This window comes from Euprymna scolopes, chromosome 20, assembly GCF_053919585.1.
Source record: "Euprymna scolopes isolate OS-2025 chromosome 20, ASM5391958v1, whole genome shotgun sequence".
In the NCBI taxonomy this organism is placed as follows: Eukaryota; Metazoa; Mollusca; class Cephalopoda; order Sepiida; family Sepiolidae; genus Euprymna; species Euprymna scolopes.
In genome coordinates this window covers 81,023,427-81,047,180 of record NC_136501.1, presented here as the reverse complement: position 1 = coordinate 81,047,180, position 23,754 = coordinate 81,023,427, and the positions used below count along the sequence as shown (strand labels likewise).

The 23,754-nt window shown below is 30.9% G+C and overlaps 1 protein-coding gene across 4 annotated transcripts in view; it reads right to left on the bottom strand.

Annotated features, from left to right (window-relative positions):
* The window catches only part of LOC145241490 (large proline-rich protein BAG6-like), a 322,214-nt gene that overhangs the window by 154,183 nt on the left and 144,277 nt on the right, over window positions 1-23,754 (bottom strand). For 3 of the 4 annotated variants that reach the window (XM_080104490.1, XM_080104489.1, XM_080104493.1), the window contains exons 5-6: window positions 18,635-18,819; window positions 18,429-18,500 (exon numbers count right to left, since the gene is read on the bottom strand). In XM_080104490.1, coding sequence (XP_079960616.1) covers window positions 18,429-18,500; window positions 18,635-18,819 — 257 coding nt within the window. The remainder of the gene's footprint in view (window positions 1-18,428; window positions 18,501-18,634; window positions 18,820-23,754) is intronic. The other variant, XM_080104491.1, reaches the window with a different exon arrangement.

Here is a 23,754-nt window from a genome sequence, read left to right as displayed (position 1 = left end):
ATTATTTGAATTACTGTTCTCAGCTTGAGATGAGGATTACTATATTATTTGAATTACTGTTCTCAGTTTGAGATGAGGATTACTATATTATTTGAATTACTGTTCTCAGTTTGAGATGAGGATTACTATATTATTTGAATTACTGTTCTCAGCTTAAGATGAGGATTACTATATTATTTGAATTAGTGTTCTCAGCTTGAGATGAGGATTACTATATTATTTGAATTACTGTTCTCAGCTTAAGATGAGGATTACTATATCATTTGAATTACTGTTCTCAGTTTGAGATGAGGATTACTATATTATTTGAATTACTGTTGTCAGTTTGAGATGAGGATTACTATATTTGAATTACTGTTCACAGTTTGAGATAAGGATTACTATATTATTTGAATTACTGTTATCAGCTTGAGATGAGGATTACTATATTATTTGAATTACTGTTCTCAGTTTGAGATGAGGATTACTATATTATTTGAATTACTGTTGTCAGTTTGAGATGAGGATTACTATATTTGAATTACTGTTCACAGTTTGAGATAAGGATTACTATATTATTTGAATTACTGTTATCAGCTTAAGATGAGGATTACTATATTATTTGAATTACTGTTCTCAGCTGAAGATGAGGATTACTATATCATTTGAATTACTGTTCTCAGTTTGAGATGAGGATTACTATATTATTTGAATTACTGTTGTCAGTTTGAGATGAGGATTACTATATTTGAATTACTGTTCACAGTTTGAGATAAGGATTACTATATTATTTGAATTACTGTTATCAGCTTAAGATGAGGATTACTATATTATTTGAATTATTGTTGTCAGTTTGAGATGAGGATTACTATATTATTTTAATTACTATTGTCAGTTTGAGATGAGGATTACTATATTATTTGAATTACTGTTCACAGCTTGAGATGAGGATTACTATATTATTTGAATTACTGTTCACAGCTTGAGATGAGGATTACTATATTATTTGAATTACTGTTCACAGCTTGAGATGAGGATTACTATATTATTTGAATTACTGTTCACAGCTTGAGATGAGGATTACTATATTATTTGAATTACTGTTCACAGCTTGAGATGAGGATTACTATATTATTTGAATTACTTTTCTCAGTTTGAGATGAGGATTACTATATTATTTGAATTACTGTTGTCAGTTTGAGATGAGGATTATTATATTATTTGAATTATTGTTGTCAGTTTGAGATGAGGATTACTATATTATTTGAATTACTGTTCTCAGTTTGAGATGAGGATTACTATATTATTTGAATTACTGTTGTCAGTTTGAGATGAGGATTACTATATTTGAATTACTGTTCACAGCTTGAGATATGGATTACTATATTATTTGAATTACTGTTATCAGCTTAAGATGAGGATTACTATATTATTTGAATTATTGTTGTCAGTTTGAGATGAGGATTACTATATTATTTTAATTACTATTGTCAGTTTGAGATGAGGATTACTATATTATTTGAATTACTGTTCACAGCTTGAGATGAGGATTACTATATTATTTGAATTACTGTTCACAGCTTGAGATGAGGATTACTATATTATTTGAATTACTGTTCACAGCTTGAGATGAGGATTACTATATTATTTGAATTACTGTTCACAGCTTGAGATGAGGATTACTATATTATTTGAATTACTGTTCACAGCTTGAGATGAGGATTACTATATTATTTGAATTACTTTTCTCAGTTTGAGATGAGGATTACTATATTATTTGAATTACTGTTGTCAGTTTGAGATGAGGATTATTATATTATTTGAATTATTGTTGTCAGTTTGAGATGAGGATTACTATATTATTTGAATTACTGGTGTCAGTTTGAGATGAGGATTACTATATTTGAATTACTGTTCACAGTTTGAGATAAGGATTACTATATTATTTGAATTATTGTTGTCAGTTTGAGATTAGGATTACTATATTATTTGAATTACTGTTGTCAGTTTGAGATGAGGATTACTATATTATTTGAATTACTGTTCACAGCTTAAGATGAGGATTACTATATTATTTGAATTACTGTTCTCAGTTTGAGATGAGGATTACTATGTTATTTGAATTACTGTTGTCAGTTTGAGATGAGGATTACTATATTTGAATTACTGTTCACAGTTTGAGATAAGGATTACTATATTATTTGAATTACTGTTGTCAGTTTGAGATGAGGATTACTATATTATTTGAATTACTGTTGTCAGTTTGAGATGAGGATTACTATATTATTTGAATTACTGTTCACAGCTTGAGATGAGGATTACTATATTATTTGAATTACTGTTCACAGCTTGAGATGAGGCTTACTATATTATTTGAATTACTTTTCTCAGTTTGAGATGAGGATTACTATATTATTTGAATTACTTTTCTCAGTTTGAGATGAGGATTACTATATTATTTGAATTACTTTTCTTAGCTTGAGATGAGGATTACTATATTATTTGAATTACTTTTCTCAGTTTGAGATGAGGATTACTATATTATTCTAATTACTTTTCTTAGCTTGAGATGAGGATTACAATATTATTTGAATTACTTTTCTCAGTTTGAGATGAGGATTACTATATTATTTGAATTACTTTTCTCAGCTTGAGATGAGGATTACTATATTATTTGAATTACTTTTCTCAGCTTGAGATGAGGATTACTATATTATTTGAATTACTTTTCTCAGCTTGATATGAGGATTACTATATTATTTGAATTACTTTTCTTAGCTTTAGATGAGGCTTACAATATTATTTGAATTACTTTTCTCAGCTTGAGATGAGGATTACTATATTATTTGAATTACTTTTCTCAGCTTGAGATGAGGATTACTATATTATTTGAATTACTTTTCTTAGCTTGAGATAAGGATTACTATATTATTTGAATTACTTTTCTCAGCTTGAGATGAGGATTACTATATTATTTGAATTACTTTTCTCAGCTTGAGATAAGGCTTACTATATTTGAATTACTCTTCTCAGCTTAAGATGAGGATTACTATATTATTTGAATTACTGTTCTCAGCTTGAGATGAGGATTACTATATTATTTGAATTACTGTTCTCAGTTTGAGATGAGGATTACTATATTATTTGAATTACTGTTCTCAGTTTGAGATGAGGATTACTATATTATTTGAATTACTGTTCTCAGCTTAAGATGAGGATTACTATATTATTTGAATTACTGTTCTCAGCTTGAGATGAGGATTACTATATTATTTGAATTACTGTTCTCAGCTTGAGATGAGGATTACTATATTATTTGAATTACTGTTCTCAGTTTGAGATGAGGATTACTATATTATTTGAATTACTGTTCTCAGTTTGAGATGAGGATTACTATATTATTTGAATTACTGTTGTCAGTTTGAGATGAGGATTACTATATTTGAATTACTGTTCACAGTTTGAGATAAGGATTACTATATTATTTGAATTACTGTTATTAGCTTGAGATGAGGATTACTATATTATTTGAATTATTTTTGTCAGTTTGAGATGAGGATTACTATATTATTTTAATTACTATTGTCAGTTTGAGATGAGGATTACTATATTATTTGAATTACTGTTCACAGCTTGAGATGAGGATTACTATATTATTTGAATTACTGTTCACAGCTTGAGATGAGGATTACTATATTATTTGAATTACTTTTCTCAGTTTGAGATGAGGATTACTATATTATTTGAATTACTGTTGTCAGTTTGAGATGAGGATTATTATATTATTTGAATTATTGTTGTCAGTTTGAGATGAGGATTACTATATTATTTGAATTACTGTTCACAGCTTGAGATGAGGATTACTATATTATTTGAATTACTTTTCTCAGCTTGAGATGAGGCTTACTATATTTGAATTACTCTTCTCAGTTTGAGATGAGGATTACTATATTATTTGAATTACTGGTGTCAGTTTGAGATGAGGATTACTATATTTGAATTACTGTTCACAGTTTGAGATAAGGATTACTATATTATTTGAATTATTGTTGTCAGTTTGAGATTAGGATTACTATATTATTTGAATTACTGTTGTCAGTTTGAGATGAGGATTACTATATTATTTGAATTACTGTTCACAGCTTAAGATGAGGATTACTATATTATTTGAATTACTGTTCACAGCTTAAGATGAGGATTACTATATTATTTGAATTACTGTTCACAGCTTGAGATGAGGCTTACTATATTATTTGAATTACTTTTCTCAGCTTGATATGAGGATTACTATATTATTTGAATTACTTTTCTTAGCTTTAGATGAGGATTACAATATTATTTGAATTACTTTTCTTAGCTTGAGATGAGGATTACTATATTATTTGAATTACTTTTCTCAGCTTGAGATGAGGATTACTATATTATTTGAATTACTTTTCTCAGCTTGAGATGAGGATTACTATATTATTTGAATTACTTTTCTCAGCTTGAGATGAGGATTACTATAGTATTTGAATTACTTTTCTCAGCTTGAGATGAGGATTACTATATTATTTGAATTACTTTTCTTAGCTTGAGATGAGGATTACTATATTATTTGAATTACTTTTGTTAGCTTGAGATGAGGATTACTATATTATTTGAATTACTGTTCTTAGCTTGAGATGAGGATTACTATATTATTTGAATTACTGTTCTTACCTTGAGATGAGGATTACTATATTATTTGAATTACTTTTCTTAGCTTGAGATGAGGATTACTATATTATTTGAATTACTTTTCTTAGCTTGAGATGAGGATTACTATATTATTTGAATTACTTTTCTTAGCTTGAGATGAGGATTACTATATTATTTGAATTACTTTTCTAAGCTTGAGATGAGGATTACAATATTATTTGAATTACTTTTCTAAGCTGGAGATGAGGATTACAATATTATTTGAATTACTTTTCTAAGCTTAAGATGAGGATTACTATATTATTTGAATTACTGTTCTCAGCTTGAGATGAGGCTTACTATATTATTTGAATTACTGTTCTCAGCTTGATATGAGGATTACTATATTATTTGAATTACTGTTCTCAGCTTGATATGAGGATTACTATATTATTTGAACTACTTTTCTTAGCTTGAGATGAGGATTACTATATTATTTGAATTACTTTTCTTAGCTTAAGATGAGGATTACTATATTATTTGAATTACTTTTCTCAGCTTGAGATGAGGATTACTATATTATTTGAATTACTTTTCTCAGCTTGAGATGAGGATTACTATATTATTTGAATTACTTTTCTCAGCTTGAGATGAGGATTACTATATTATTTGAATTACTTTTCTCAGCTTGAGATGAGGATTACTATATTATTTTAATTACTGTTCTCAGCTTGATATGAGGATTACTATATTATTTGAATTACTTTTCTTAACTTGAGATGAGGATTACTATATTATTTGAATTACTTTTCTCAGCTTGAGATGAGGATTACTATATTATTTGAATTACTTTTCTCAGCTTGAGATGAGGATTACTATATTATTTAAATTACTGTTCTCAGCTTGAGATGAGGATTACTATATTATTTGAATTACTTTTCTTAGCTTGAGATGAGGATTACTATATTATTTGAATTACTTTTCTTAGCTTGAGATGAGGATTACTCTATTACTTGAATTATTGTTCTCAGCTTGAGATCAGGATTACTATTTGAATACTGTTCTCAGCTTGAGATGAGGATTACTATATTATTTGAATTACTGTTCTCAGCTTGAGATGAGGATTACTATATTATTTGAATTACTTTTCTTAGCTTGAGATGAGGATTACTATATTATTTAATTACTGTTCTCAGCTTGAGATGAGGATTACTATATTATTTGAATTACTTTTCTCAGCTTGAGATGAGGATTACAATATTATTTGAATTACTGTTCTTAGCTTGAGATGAGGATTACTATATTATTTGAATTACTTTTCTTAGCTTGAGATGAGGATTACTATATTATTTGAATTACTTTTCTTAGCTTGAGATGAGGATTACTATATTATTTGAATTACTGTTCTCAGCTTGAGATGAGGATTACTATATTATTTGAATTACTTTTCTTAGCTTGAGATGAGGATTACTATATTATTTGAATTACTTTTCTTAGCTTGAGATGAGATTTACTATATTATTTGAATTACTTTTCTTAGCTTGAGATGAGATTTACTATATTATTTGAATTACTGTTCTCAGCTTGAGATGAGGATTACTATATTATTTGAATTACTTTTCTTAGCTTGAGATGAGGATTACTATATTATTTGAATTACTTTTCTTAGCTTGAGATGAGGATTACTATATTATTTTAATTACTGTTCTCAGCTTGAGATGGGGATTACTATATTATCTGAATTACTTTTCTGAGCTTGAGATGAGGATTACTATATTATTTTAATTACTTTTCTCAGCTTGAGATGAGGATTACTATATTATTTGAATTACTGTTCTCAGCTTGAGATGAGGATTACTATATTATTTGAATTACTTTTCTTAGCTTGAGATGAGATTTACTATATTATTTGAATTACTGTTCTCAGCTTGAGATGAGGATTACTATATTATTTGAATTACTTTTCTCAGCTTGAGATGAGGATTACAATATTATTTGAATTACTGTTCTTAGCTTGAGATGAGGATTACTATATTATTTGAATTACTTTTCTTAGCTTGAGATGAGGATTACTATATTATTTGAATTACTTTTCTTAGCTTGAGATGAGGATTACTATATTATTTGAATTACTGTTCTCAGCTTGAGATGAGGATTACTATATTATTTGAATTACTTTTCTTAGCTTGAGATGAGGATTACTATATTATTTGAATTACTTTTCTTAGCTTGAGATGAGATTTACTATATTATTTAATTACTGTTCTCAGCTTGAGATGAGGATTACTATATTATTTGAATTACTTTTCTCAGCTTGAGATGAGGATTACAATATTATTTGAATTACTGTTCTTAGCTTGAGATGAGGATTACTATATTATTTGAATTACTTTTCTTAGCTTGAGATGAGGATTACTATATTATTTGAATTACTTTTCTTAGCTTGAGATGAGGATTACTATATTATTTGAATTACTGTTCTCAGCTTGAGATGAGGATTACTATATTATTTGAATTACTTTTCTTAGCTTGAGATGAGGATTACTATATTATTTGAATTACTTTTCTTAGCTTGAGATGAGATTTACTATATTATTTGAATTACTGTTCTCAGCTTGAGATGAGGATTACTATATTATTTGAATTACTTTTCTTAGCTTGAGATGAGGATTACTATATTATTTGAATTACTTTTCTTAGCTTGAGATGAGGATTACTATATTATTTTAATTACTGTTCTCAGCTTGAGATGAGGATTACTATATTATCTGAATTACTTTTCTGAGCTTGAGATGAGGATTACTATATTATTTGAATTACTGTTCTCAGCTTGAGATGAGGATTACTATATTATTTGAATTACTTTTCTTAGCTTGAGATGAGGATTACTATATTATTTGAATTACTTTTCTTAGCTTGAGATGAGGATTACTATATTATTTGAATTACTTTTCTCAGCTTGAGATGAGGATTACTATATTATTTGAATTACTGTTCTCAGTATGAGATGATGCTTACTATATTATTTGAATTACTGTTCTCAGCTTGAGATAAGGATTACTATATTATTTGAATTACTGTTCTCAGCTTGAGATGAGGATTACTATATTATTTGAATTACTTTTCTCAGCTTGAGATGAGGATTACTATATTATTTGAATTACTGTTCACAGTTTGAGATGAGGCTTACTATATTATTTGAATTACTGTTCTCAGCTTGAGATGAGGATTACTATATTATTTGAATTACTTTTCTTAGCTTAAGATGAGGATTACTATATTATTTGAATTACTTTTCTCAGCTTGAGATGAGGATTACTATATTATTTGAATTACTTTTCTCAGCTTGAGATGAGGATTACTATATTATTTGAATTACTTTTCTCAGCTTGAGATGAGGATTACTATATTATTTTAATTACTGTTCTCAGCTTGATATGAGGATTACTATATTATTTGAATTACTTTTCTTAACTTGAGATGAGGATTACTATATTATTTGAATTACTTTTCTCAGCTTGAGATGAGGATTACTATATTATTTAAATTACTTTTCTCAGCTTGAGATGAGGATTACTATATTATTTGAATTACTGTTCTCAGCTTGAGATGAGGATTACTATATTATTTGAATTACTTTTCTTAGCTTGAGATGAGATTTACTATATTATTTGAATTACTGTTCTCAGCTTGAGATGAGGATTACTATATTATTTGAATTACTTTTCTCAGCTTGAGATGAGGATTACAATATTATTTGAATTACTGTTCTTAGCTTGAGATGAGGATTACTATATTATTTGAATTACTTTTCTTAGCTTGAGATGAGGATTACTATATTATTTGAATTACTTTTCTTAGCTTGAGATGAGGATTACTATATTATTTGAATTACTGTTCTCAGCTTGAGATGAGGATTACTATATTATTTGAATTACTTTTCTTAGCTTGAGATGAGGATTACTATATTATTTGAATTACTTTTCTTAGCTTGAGATGAGATTTACTATATTATTTAATTACTGTTCTCAGCTTGAGATGAGGATTACTATATTATTTGAATTACTTTTCTCAGCTTGAGATGAGGATTACAATATTATTTGAATTACTGTTCTTAGCTTGAGATGAGGATTACTATATTATTTGAATTACTTTTCTTAGCTTGAGATGAGGATTACTATATTATTTGAATTACTTTTCTTAGCTTGAGATGAGGATTACTATATTATTTGAATTACTTTTCTTAGCTTGAGATGAGGATTACTATATTATTTTAATTACTGTTCTCAGCTTGAGATGAGGATTACTATATTATCTGAATTACTTTTCTGAGCTTGAGATGAGGATTACTATATTATTTGAATTACTGTTCTCAGCTTGAGATGAGGATTACTATATTATTTGAATTACTTTTCTTAGCTTGAGATGAGGATTACTATATTATTTGAATTACTTTTCTTAGCTTGAGATGAGGATTACTATATTATTTGAATTACTTTTCTTAGCTTGAGATGAGGATTACTATGTTATTTGAATTACTTTTCTTAGCTTGAGATGAGGATTACTATATTATTTGAATTACTGTTCTCAGCTTGAGATGAGGATTACTATATTATTTGAATTACTTTTCTTAGCTTGAGATGAGGATTACTATATTATTTGAATTACTTTTCTCAGCTTGAGATGAGGATTACTATATTATTTGAATTACTTTTCTTAGCTTGAGATGAGGATTACTATATTATTTGAATTACTTTTCTTAGCTTGAGATGAGGATTACTATATTATTTGAATTACTTTTCTCAGCTTGAGATGAGGATTACTATATTATTTGAATTACTTTTCTCAGCTTGAGATGAGGATTACTATATTATTTGAATTACTGTTCTCAGTATGAGATGATGCTTACTATATTATTTGAATTACTGTTCTCAGCTTGAGATGAGGATTACTATATTATTTGAATTACTTTTCTCAGCTTGAGATGAGGATTACTATATTATTTGAATTACTGTTCACAGTTTGAGATGAGGCTTACTATATTATTTGAATTACTGTTCACAGTTTGAGATGAGGATTACTATATTATTTGAATTACTGTTCTCAGCTTGAGTGTTATTTTCACAATGTTTCAATCAATGGAACCTCTGACTTTCTTCAGGTGTATTTTGTCAAACTTTAGAATCTTTCTATCAAACTCTGGAATCTAACTGGAACACAGGTGTAGCAATCTCTTGTTCCATCAGCCATGACTGGGTATGAGCCCTAAGTAATTCGCAACTATATTTTGAATGTCACCTGCACTGAGGATTAAACCTGCAATCTCCAAAAGTGTGTAACTTACAACTGAACTTTACCAAATGTCATGGGTCTTTGCAGACAATTCTAGTATGTATCTTGTTTCTTAGATGTACATTCTTTACTAATTATCGCTATACATCACTATTCATTTATTTATATATATATATATATATATATTATTAGTGATGGGATGATTCCAATTTTTTTACCGATTCTTTATTAATCTTCAAATATTTAACTATAAAATTGATATTTTGTCCCGATTACTGTAAAAACACATCTTAAATCTGCATATATTTTCTCAAACGTAAAAACACACTTGTGAGGGGCTGATCTAGAGATTTTAGTCTTACTGGAAGTTTAAAATCAATATTTATTTTATTATTGCTACAAGCAATGGAAGATGTTTCTTAAACCAAAAGCAAATAAAAACATAATTTAAGAAATCGGTGTTCGCATCGGAAAATAGGCTCATTTCTGATTCAATACCCCAAAAAGCTCTGATTTTTCCGATTTCCAATTAATCGTCCCAACACTAACATATTCTTTACTATATATAATTAATGGTTCTCATATTGTGTTAGATTCTTTACTAGATCTGCTTAGTAGATGATCATTAGCCAGAATATGCGCCTCTTTGTCTTACTCCCCACTGTTTTACTATATATAAATTTTACTTTGTTCTATAAGGGTAGATGGTTTCCCTTTTCCCTCCATATGTGGTCATCCATACCAGACTTTTCAATCATTCCATGTATTATGGCTTTTCAGTGTTCCTCTAACCTCTTAGTAGACTACATGTCCCGACTTTGTATAGTTTTCCACATTTACGTTATGGTATCTGCGGTACGCATGCTGCCTCAAAGGCAGATTTATCCGACATAAGTCCATTTCAAACAGACAGAAGTATATAGAAGCTAGAAATAATTGTAAGAGAGAAATAGTAACAGCTAAGACAGAATACACTGAAACCATCAGGAAACATATCAAAACACAGAAACTAGGAACTTACAATTTTTGGAAAATCTATAAAAGTGTAGTTAATGATGGGCAGTCAACCATTCCCCACTATCAAATAATCAGGAGGTTGTTTGTACGACAACCGAGAAGGCTAACATGCTTGCCAGTCGGTTTGCCTCAAACTCCACATTGGACCCGGCAAACCACTCCCTCCCTGACTTTCCTTTGTGGACTGACACCACACTAGATGATCTGAAAATAACCCCCTTCTCTGGTATATGATATCATAAAAAACTTAAACGCCTCAAAAGGATGTGGACACAATCTCATCCCGGCAGTGCTATTAAAAAAATGCTCCACTGAAGTTGCTCCGGTCCCCAAACTTTTCAACAAATGCCTTAATGAATCTTGCTTTCCTGACTGCTGGAAAACTGCTTCTGTGGTACCAGTGTTCAAGAATTCTGGCGAAAGAACTGATCCATTAAATTATCGCCCCATTAGCCTCCTCCCACTTTTTACCAAAATATTTGAGACCATAATTAATCAAGCTCTAGTCCATCATCTTACAGCTGCTAAACTTCTGACCAACAATCAATATGGATTCCACAGCAGACATCCTAACTGCAATCTGTGAACATATATATCGTTCACTGGACCAAGCAGGGGAGGGTAGAGCGGTAGCTCTAGATATATCTAAGGCTTTTGACAAAATATGGCATGATGGTCTTATAAGTAAAATTAGATCATATGGTATCACTGGAAGAATACATAATGTAATTAAATCCTTTTTAAGTAGGAGAAAAATCCAGGTTTTCCTCAACAGTCGTACATCTAAACAATATGATATAAATGCGGGAGTACCTCAGGGGTCTATCCTGGGACCTTTATTATTCCTGATATTCATAAATGACCTCCCTGATAAAATTGTTTCTGAGATGGGTATATTTGCTGATGACTCCACTCTCTATAGCAGGCATGAGGGGAAAATAAATGAACACATATCTAAGGAAATGGCAGAAACACTAGAGGAAGACCTCCAATCTGTAGTGGAATGGGGACAAAAATGGATGGTCACATTCAATGCTGCCAAGACTAAGCTTATTTCCTTCAATAATTGCAAGAAACCTTCTCTACCACTAATAGCAATGGCCAAAAACACATTACCTGAAAGTACTTCCTTCAAACTCCTCGGTCTAACGTTCACAAGGTTGCTGCGAAGAAGGTGGGCTCTACTCTACCATGCTAGAAAGCTACTCATACCTAAAAGTAGTCTGTATAAGTAGCAATACACATGAAAAAATTGAAATAGCTTGAAATATTTCAATATTGGTATGCATAGAAAGAGCTTGATGAGCTAAGAAAGAATCTTTTAAAATTTTTTAAATCTGATTAAAATTAAGGAAGTTATGGCTATTTTTGTGCCTCACACGTTTGGATATTTTTCCCTCTTTAAGACCATATGCGTTTCGTCACATTTTTTACACTACTTTTTCAGTAAAAATGTCATATCTTTGTTAAAACACAAGACTAAGAAATGAAATTTACCATATAAGTGTATTTTTGTACAAGGAATCAGAATATGCAACTGAAAATCTCCCAAAGTTTATGGTTTCCAAATAATCTGCAGTAAATGTGCATAAATGTGCAGCAATTCCTTAAAAATGCCATGTATCCATAAACAGAAAAGAAGTTGGAGAACTCAAAGTTGAATTGTAATGTGCTTTATGTACAAAAAACTTAAATCTAAACATAAGACCATTTAAAAATGAATATATTGCAATATTTCTTTGGTATTATTGTAGATTAACACCTTCTGTTTAACCCCACTCAACTCCTTCTGACCACCCCTCCAAAATGTGATTCTACCTTTTTAGGAAATTATGTATAAAATGCCATGAAAAACTTTAATGAAAGATAAATTATTTTAGAATTGAATGTAAAATAATTTCCTATTACAGGTCATTCTAGCATTTTAGGGCAGTTAACTGTTTTTTTTTTCTATGGGAAAATATGCATGCTTTTTTTTTTTTTTTTTAAGATGATTATGTGTAGTTTTAAGAGGGTTTCTATGCAATGAGAATATGGGGAGGGTTGCCATTCGGACTTTGAATTAATTGTAGGGCTAAGGAAAATTATGTGTGAACATACTGAAAACTTGACAGAGACAAAGCTAACAAAAACAATATTAGAGGGGGGAGCGGTTAGTTTCACAAAAATTTTATGTAAAATAATTCATCATTTCCTGGCCGTTCTAGCATTTTAGGACAGTTAACCAATTTATTTTTCTGTGTATTTTTCTTTAAGGAAGGATCTATTTTTTGTTTGTTTGTTTTAGATGCTTGTATGTGGCTTACAGAGGTATTTTGTTGGGGGGGGGGGGGCTTGCCACTCGAACTTAGTGTTATTGTTAGGGTTAAAGAGTGTTTTAGGAGGAGACTTGCCACACATAATTTGTATTAGAGGTGAAGTTAAGAGAGCTTTTTTTCAAAAAGAGCGTTCAAAAATTTGTTGATTTCTATTTTCGAGGTTGAAGGTGTTAATTCCATAGGCCGTTTATACTACGCTGGAGCAGATTGTAAAAATATCTTTCGCTTAATAAGTAGAAAAAAAAATAACGAAATAAAAAGCTTCCTAATTGTAGTTTGATGTGTTTTCTAACTGCTTTTAAAATTTCAAGAATATTGATATAGATTTTGAGGGTTTGTATTACTATACACATAGATTCGAAAAAGTTGTCAAAAAAACAAATATATAACAAATAAATGTTATCAAAAGCAAGTTACTTTTCTACCTAACTGGATAATTTTTTAGTGTTTTTATTTAATGTAACATGTTTATTCAGCTTGAAAACAGTGTTTACCGATGTTTTGGAAAATTTAAAATGGCGCCCGACTCTCTTGAAACGGTAAGTTTGGGGAAAAGAGTTAAAAATAAAAAAGTAGACAAAATACTGCTAGAAACTCACTCAATATATGTTACCGTGACATAGGCTGACATATATTCGTTGAGTTTTTAACAGTATTTTGTATAGTTTTTTTTTATTTTTAACTCCTTTTCTCAAACTTACCGTGTCAAAGAGAGTCGGGCCGGGCGCCATTTTTAATTTTCCGCGGTAAACACTGTATTTTTTTCGAGCTGAATAAACATGTTACATTGAATAAAAACACAAAAAATATATCCAGTTTGGTAGAAAAGTAACTTATCTTGCCTTTGATAACATTTATTTGTTATATATTTGTTTTTTGACAGCTTTTTCGAATCTATGTATAAACGAGATTTTGATACTTATTTTGATTTTTAAAAAAAAAACATTTGTGGCTGTTCGCAGTAAAACATTGTTTTAATTCGCTGTTCAAAACTAATTTAAAGAATAAAAGTGCATGCAAGCTATATATCTACAAAAGTTTATTTTGTTTTTTTAACCATGTTTTTAAATTTGACGAGATTTGTGAGAAATTGCAACAGATTTATAATGCCGAATTGGTTAGGATTGTTGTTATTACATATTCTGAAAACCGAATAGTTCTAAACTAATGTTATTCTGATAACAAAATAGCTCTAATTAAACATAAGAACATTTATATTCATATTTTCATGTTTTTCTTAATTCGTTCTTGAATAAAAATTAAAGAACGCGTGTTTGTTTACAACTGTGCTATCGCTGATTCTACAGGCTGGAGCTGCTGCTGCTTAAACTTCATTTGACCAAATTCGATAAATAGAAACAATTTTTTTTTTCGGGTAGGTCCTTTTAAATTATCAATTACCGCGGTCCTACTCAACATAAAACAATACTTTTAATTGATAAAGATAGTAAAAAGATTGATTTACTTACTACTGGGTGTCCGAAGAATTTTTTTTTCAAAATGTTCAATACTCGTCATATTAAAGTCTTATTTTTAACACGACAAAAAAAGAAATGGTCAAAAATATTTCGGACACTTGACAGTATTAAGATTAACACCTCTTCTAATTGGTTCCCAAATTTCATGACGAAATTCTTCATACAATCACGGTACGGACTTTTAGAAAACAGGGGGGGTCATTACAAAACCTTACCGAAAACGCCATTTTATGACGTTCACATTTTTATCACTTTATTTGCTTAAAACTCTTAAAATATATAATGTACATTCATATTTATTAATTCATTTGAAAGTATATTCATTTCCGAACAAAACAGTAGTAATTTGAAGACTTGAAGTGCTTTGGTTTAAAAAATATGGCTATTTTAGTAGAACTACCTTGAAATCTGATTATCCAAAGCGTTTTTTCGTCCGTGTGTATTACTAGTATAAGGCCACCATTCGTCGATGTATGGAGTACTGTTGTCACATTTCGACTGTGCATCTGCTACTTGCCTCCAACTCCTGGGCAAGGTTCAAAAGAGGGTTGCCAACCTGATAGGTCCTGAACTAGGCTTCAGCCTCAATCCCATCGACGAAATGTTGTATTCCTCTGCCTGTTCTACAAATACTTTAATAGTGAATGCTCTGACGAACTACAAGCACTTGTACCCTCTCGATGTGAATACCTCTGACAAACAGCTAAATCCCACCCTCACACAATAGAGATCCCTAGATGTAAGAAAGCCTTCTATTCCAATAATTTCTTCCCTAGAACTGCTAGACTTTGGAACTCCATTTCGGGATTCTGCTTTCCCAACTGTATTGACATGCAGAAGTTCAAGTGTAATGTGAACAGACATCTTGCTGTTCATCTCTCTTCATAATGTCCCTGCAATTTATGTCCCCGATAGTAGCCCCCTACTTCAAAGTGGCACTGTGCCTTGTTTGGGGTGACCATTGAATAAAAAAAAAAAAAAAATAAAAAAAAATTCTGTTGATTTGCACAAGACGCTTTCAGAGAATTGAATCACTCTTGAATACTGTCTTGAAGTCATATGGGTTAACTATTCTTCGATTTTTTTCCGACAAGCCTTCATATATGGTATAAAAACTGTGCCGAGTTTTAGGGTAATGTCCTTTGATGTTTGGTCCGGATTTCTTGGAGCTGATATCATGCTCTCTAAATAGATGTTTCAATAGAGTGCTTTTTTTCTTTTTTAAACTGTTCATCTCTTGATATATATTACTGTTACTAGATATTGCTTTTGTTCGATGCTGTAAACACTTTATATGGATGATGGAAGTTGAAGTTTAGATATTGTATTGTATTGTCCAGTGATATAAACCTGACATGTTATGAAAATGTGAAAATAACACTCAAAATGCAAAAGAATCACAATACAAATAAATCAAGCTGATTTGCTTCAATAACTCACAATTTCTAAAAAAAAAACTTTATCAACAATAAAGATTTCATTTTTGACTCGATTTGTTGAAAAATATTTACAATTTATGGCTAATAGAAAAAACGGCTAATTTTTTATGTTAATCTATATATATAAAAGCGAAAATGTATGTATGTATGTATGTATATTTGTGTGTCTGCTAAAAACTTTTGACCGACGGAACAAAAATTCACAAACTTGGTATCATATTAAAGCCCCACCCTCCAGACGGCAAATATCGAAAAATTAGCCCAAAAGGACCATCAGAAGTGCGTCAACTGATCGATTTTCTGCAGGGGGGGGGTGACATTTTAATGTTAAACATTACATATTTTTAAATCGATTTATAACTGCCCCAAAAAATATGGGCGCCAACTCTTCTACATAAAGTATACACGGGGCCGTTTATTTTGGGTCAACTTGTATTTAAAACCCACTGAGTCATGTCACGTGATCTTGACGTCAGCAAGCTCTAATGGCAGTCTGAATTTAAAAATTGTTATCGGTAAAAAAAAAATTTAACCCTCACACAAGCTAAACTATGAACTTCTACCCTATGACAACCTTACCAAAGTTATTAGCACATTCAAAATAGTTAGATACGATAGTTAAATGAAAAATAACAAGCCAAAAATGTGAAGTAAAAAAAAAAATACGCTTACAAAAAATATTAACGATCAAAGTTTTTACAAAAAAAAAAAAAATAGCCAGACGCCATTTTCTTTTTTAGTAACAGTCTTTAGAGTAGGGAAGATGAAGTGAGAGAGACAGAGAGAGAGAGAGAGAGAGAGAGAGACGCAAACAGAGAGAGAGAAAGAGAGAGACGCAAACAGAGAGAAAGAGAGATAGAAAGAAAAACGTTAACTTTTTCACCCTGAAATTGACAATTTTCGACAGGGGGGGAGGGGTCAAAAACGCATGCGTCATGACGTCGTGACCTGATTCACTTTAAATAGTTGAAAAACCGAACAAATTTCAGATGTGTTGGTTTAGCTCAGGTAGTTAAGGCCTTGGTTCATTATCTAAACGTTTTGGGTTTGAATCGGGGTGTAAGATGTTTTTTTGTTTTTTTTTCGATTTTTTAAATTTAAATATTGAACCCTGTATTATTTAAGCCATTTTTCACGTAACATTCGTTTTCCTGTTTTTTTCTTTACTTCGCTTATTCTTAGCGACACCCAAAAACACCCGGGTACCCACCGATTTTTTTAAATGTTAATATCGAAACAGGCTTATTTAAGCCATTTTTCACGTGTTCGTTTTTGTTTTCATCGTTCGCTTGCCATACGTTAGTTTTTTTTGTATTTTTTCTCGATGTTTTGATGTCTTTCTCTTGAGGAAGCTCCCCGTTTTCAGAAGCTCCTAGAACTTTCACTCCAAGTCTAAAATGGAAAACTTGTATCCAATCTGTTGCTAAGGTTGCTGGAAAAATGGTTGGGTCATGGGATGTGTTAGATCAATATAACATAAAATATCTTACCACAGGGAGTACAGCCTTTACGTGGGTATGTTGCAGTTCATGAGGAAAGAACATAACACTTATGAACAAATAAGGAACCACCCACTGTTACACAACGATATAGGTTTATTATGAAGACACACACACACACATAACTACATTTCAAACATAATAGATGAAAGTTAGAAGTCCAAATATGATAAATGGATGAACGGGAATGATGTTCATTTCGCCATTTTCAAAGTCACTGTTTTCCCCCCACTGTCTCTACTTCCAGTCGTTGATCTCGTGAGAATTTTAAGTTTAGGACTACGGACAAAGGGTAATTTAGTTATAGAACAAGAGTTTATGAATAGATAATAGGAAGTAAAGATTAATAATCTAAAGCTAAAGTAGTTATATGTAAATGCAAAGTAGCATTTCTTATGAGATAAATATTTAATTCCATTTCTCCCAGTAATGGTGAACATCGGGCCATATTCCTAAAAAATGTATTTAGAATCAATTTTATTAAAATCTTAATTATTAGCAACATTTTATTTTTGATTAGAAATTTTTGCTATTGAAGAAAAAGAATTTTTACACTTTTAGAGAAAAATATTCTTCTCACCATTAATTAACAACCAGAAGATTTCATTTGCACAGACATTTTTGTTGTGGCTAAACTCGGCAGTAAAATACATTTTATGTTTTACAGTTAAAAAAAAAAAGAAAACATTTTATTGAATTTTCATAAATTATATCAAGTAAATAGAAAAACATAAAAAGTATACTCACTGAAGATCTAGTAGAAACCCGAGCATTCCTTCCTAATTCACCCATGTTATGAACAGCTTGTTGTACAATAGTCTAATAAGTAAATGTAGTTTTTTTAATAAAACAATTTGCTCTGTTTAAAATTTCGGATCATAAAATCCAAATAGAAATTAAAAAAAAAAAAAATTTTTTTAAGAAAATCAGATTTAACCAGTAAGAATTTTTACCTGCACTTGATTGGGATCAAGAATTTCTGACGGTAAAGTAAAAGATCCCACAACAAAACTGTTAACATCACGAGTTGGAGGCGGGGGTGCAGTAGCAGAAGTAGAATTGGTAGAGGCATTACTGCCGGAACTATTTGATCGTGGAGGTGGTCTCTGTACAACATGAATCACTTTGTTGTGAACGTCTATTAAAAGCAAGAACATTTTTCCATTGTAAAAATAATTTCACTTGAAAAATTCAACAGATAAAGTAATAAAATAATATTAAAAAACATTTTAATACATAAAAAAATTCTAATATGTAATCCCCTCCAAAAAAAAAAACATTTTAATACATAAAAAAATTCTAATATGTAATCCCCTCCAAAAAAAAAACATTTTAATACATAAAAAAATTCTAATATGTAATCCCCTCCAAAAAAAAAAAAAAAAACATTTTAATACATAAAAAAATTCTAATATGTAATCCCCTCCACAAAAAAAAACATTTTAATACATAAAAAAATTCTAATATGTAATCCCCTCCAAAAAAAAACATTTTAATACATAAAAAAATTCTAATATGTAATCCCCTCCACAAAAAAACATTTTAATACATAAAAAAATTCTAATATGTAATCCCCTCCAAAAAAAAACATTTTAATACATAAAAAAATTCTAATATGTAATCCCCTCCAAAAAAAAAAAACAAAACATTTTAATACATAAAAAAATTCTAATATGTAATCCCCTCCACAAAAAAACATTTTAATACATAAATGTCCCCAAACCCATTTTAATGCATAAATGTCCCCAAAACCATTTTAATGCATAAAAACCCTATTGGCCTTTGAAATCAAATAACTAATGACAATCATGCTTTGATATGATCACACAGATGATTTGAGCAAAACAAATTGTTCATTTTTTTAAGTTTCTTATCAGTTTGTCGTGATGGGGATGGAGCATACTACCAATAAATCTTTTAAAGATTCTGTCTCTTTAAGTGCAATTGTTGGAATCTTTCTTGCACTTGGTTTACTAGGAATATTTGCAATGGTCAATAAAATAACGAAGCAAGTTCAAATTAAAAATAAAACGTGACACAATAATGAAGGATAACATAAATTTAACTTTTTTATTAACACAAAAAGATTTTTGTTCAATATTCATTGTCAGTTCACAGAGTAACAAATAATCTTAATCACCAAAATATAAAAAGATGTTTTTTGTTAAATTTAAAAAATTTCATGTTCCTTCACTTGATCTCTTTACAAAAGAAACATTAGATCTTGTAGAACCTACAATCTAGCAGTTTTAAGTAAGTTTTTGTTTAATGGCACATCAACCCTATAGGTCATTTCATGCCATGAAATGTGAAGAAAGTATTCTTCATTAAGTCTTTAGGTGATAAATTGTTTTTAATTAAGATTTAGTATTTCTAAGTCTTTTTTCCAGGGTTTTTTTTTCCTTTCAAATGCGTTCCAAAAGTTTAATTTTTCTTAGAAAATCTAATATTTTATAAGGTTTTCCAAATATTGCTTGAAGGTTTTGTTCTTTGAAATATTTCACACAAATATTTTCATATTTTTTGCATTCCATTAATGTGTTTAATGGTTAGTGAATGTTGACAGGTTCTACATTGGAGGATACCTCCTGCTTTCAGAAGGTATTCATGAGTTAGTCTTGGATGACCAATTCGAATTCTGGTGTCTAATTTTCGTATTGGTATTATGGCTCTATCTTGTCCAACATTCAGTTGTATTTCTCTAAGTTTGTTGTTTAGTTGTTCATTCCATAGTTTTTGCCATTTGGTTTTTATATAGGAGTTTATTTTGGTTTTTCCTATCTGTGTATGGGATTTTTATGTTTGATGGAATCAAGTTTGTTGTGTCCTTAGCCAGTTTGTCAGCTTCTGAATTTCCTTTTATGCCGACATGACTCAGTATCCATGCTAATATTATTGTTTTATTTTCCTTTACTTGGTGTTGGTATATTTCCATAATTTTCAGGATGTACGGATGGTTCATGTTCCTTTCTTTCAATGCCATTAAGCTGGACATGGAGTCACTGAAAATAAGGAATTTATTCTCGCTAGACTCTCGGACTAGTTCTAGAGCCATCTTAATAGCCTGTAATTCTGTGGTGTATATAGAGGCACTGTCCGGTAATCGGGCTTACTTGTATGTGTTATGCATTTTTGCTACTGCTCCTACTCTTTCAGTTATTTTTGAACCATCTGTATAGATGGTTTTGTATATGGAGTATTTATCCCTAAGTTATAGGAATTTGTTTTGATAGGTTTGGTAGTTAGTCTGTTTTTTAGCTGTTTTAATAGCCATGTCAATATACGGTTCTGTGATTGTCCATGGTGGAGTATTATTAATTGTCCAAGTTTGTATGCTTTTTGGTTCTTCGAATCCTTCTGTAATAGCCTTTTTAAGGCGATATCTCAAAGGTTTAACAGCTGTAGGTTTGCTGGTATAGAAATGTTCATACATTGATGTAGATACTTTTTCATGAGCAGGATTTTCTGGTAGACTTTTAAGTTTCAGCGTATATTGGAGCGAGAGTTCTTCCCATCTCAGGTGGAGGGGGAGTTCATTAGTTTCTGTGTGCACGCTTTGAATAGGTGATTTTCGGAAGGCTCCTAAACAGAGTCTGAGTGCTTGGTTTTGTATGGGCTTGAGTTTCTCTAGTTTGATTAATTGATTGGTTTTACGGCATATCAACCTATGTGGTCATTTAATGCCGGAGTCTTTTTTTTTTTTTTTTTTTTTTTTTTTTTTTAAACTATTTTTTGTTGGGGGGGGGGGGGGCTTTTTCAGCCTTTCCTCCCTTTTTTATAAAATCGAACTAAGAAATTAAATGTTGTATTTATACATGGATGTGTATATTTGGGTGACTTTAAATTTCCTTGAATTTTCTTATATAAATTTACTTTCGTTAGGTATGCTAGAATATTTGTTGAGTTGACCTTTTCAAAAAGGTCCTCCATATTGCTTTCTGTATAATATAGTTTTCTAGTTGGGGCGAGGTCATCACACCCAACTAAGATATGTTTTACTGTGAGTGTCTCCTGGCATGGGATGCACTCTGGCGCCGATTCTCCATTTAGTATATAAGAATGAGTAAAGTTGGTGTCCTATGCGCAGCTGAGTCAGTATCACATCTTCTAGGCGTGATCTCTTGATGTCTGGACATCGTTCCTTAAGTCTAGGTTTGATTGAGTATAATTTGCTGCCCTCTTGCTGACTCCACCGCAGTTGCCATTTTTCCTGTATGTACGCTTTTATATGGGGTCTAAGATCAGTATGTGGAATCTTAAAATTGTCAGTTGGAAGGTGAGAAGATTTTTTTTGCAGCTGTATCTGCCCTGTCATTGCCTTTGATCCCCACATGGCTGGGGATCCAGACAAGAATAATATTTTTAGTGGTTGAAAGGATATTGATTTTTTCTATTAATTTTGTTGTTAGTGGATTTTCTTGTTTTTGATTTTGTATAGATAATAGGACTGATAGAGAATCAGTGAGAATGATGAAGTTTTTGTTGGTTTCCTCTGAAATTATGTTGAGTGCTAAATCGATAGGTATAGTCTCTGCAGTGAATATAGATGCTTCATTTTGAAGATTTCTCTTCATTGTGGTTTTATGGTACGTTGCTGCACATCCAGTGTGATTGTTGCTTTTAGACCCGTCTGTGTAAAGGTGTAGCCTGAATATCGTAATTTTAAATGTTGAAGTTCGTCATGGTATTCAATAGGGTTTGTGGTAGATTTGGACTTTTTGTTTAGGTTCAGTTTTATTTCTACTTGTTTCATGGTCCATGGGGGTGTTTTAGGTAGTATGAAGTTGTAAATGCTGGAGATTGGAATTTTCGATTCTTCAATGCTTTCCTTCATTCGGAGCCCGAAAGTTTTGATAAGTTTTTCCTCTCATGTTGAAGAGTTCTTCATATTTAGGATAGAAGGTACATTGGTATGCAGGGTTGTTTGGGCTAGACTTCAATTTGAGTAAATATTGAAGGGCTAACTTTTCTCGCCTTAGATCTAGTGGGGGTTCATGTGCTTCCGTGTATAGACTGTTCGCGGGGGAAGTTCTGTATGCTCCTAGGGCCAATCTTAAGCCAGTATGGTGAATAGGGTCTAGGCTTTTTATATATGATGTTCGAGTTGATCCATATATGAAACAACCATAGTCTAGCTTTGAGCGGACTAGTGCTCTGTAAAGTTTAAGGAGTGTTTCCCTGTCTGCACACCAATCGGTATGTGCTACCACTCTCAAAAGATTTACAGCTTTGTTACATTTTTTTTTTCAGATAGTTTATGTGTGGGATGAATGTTAACTTTTTGTCAAATAAAATCCCTAAGAATTTGTACTGGTCAGTAACGGGTATGGGCGTTCCTTCCATGGTTAGGACAGGATCATTATGCATGTTCTTTAGTTTGCAGAAATGCATGCATTTCGTTTTTCTTTTGGAGAATCTAAATCCATTCTCTTCCGTCCATCTCATTACTTTGTTTAAGCACAATTGAAGCTTCCTTTCTATTATAGATATATATCTAAATCTACAGCATATTAGGAAGTCATCCACATATAGGGAGCAATCTACCCCAGGGTTAAGGTTTTTTACAATGTTGTTAATTCGGATACTGAACAGGGTCACTGACAGTATACTCCCTTGAGGTACTCCATTCTCTTGTTCCTTCAAGTCCGAGAGAGCTGTGCCAACCTTTATTCTGAACCGTCTACTTTTTAAAAAATTTTCAATAAAAATTGGCATTCTGCCTTTTAGTCCAAGCGCCTTCAGATCCCTTGTAACACCGTACTTCCACACAGTATCGTAGGCTTTTTCCATGTCAAAAAACACTGCTGTTAAATGTTCCTTCCTTACAAAGGCTTCTCTGATGAAGGTTTCAAGTCTGACTATGTGGTCTATTGAACTTTGGTTTTTCCTGAATCCTGTTTGAAATTCTGTAATAAGATTCTCTGTTTCCAGGAACCAGATTAGTCTTTTGTTTATAATCCTTTCCATGGTTTTACAAATGCAGCTTGTTAAAGCTATTGGCCTAAAATTCAATGGATCTGAGACGTTACTTGATTGGGATTGGATGTTTGAGTTTTCAGATTTGGAGATTGGT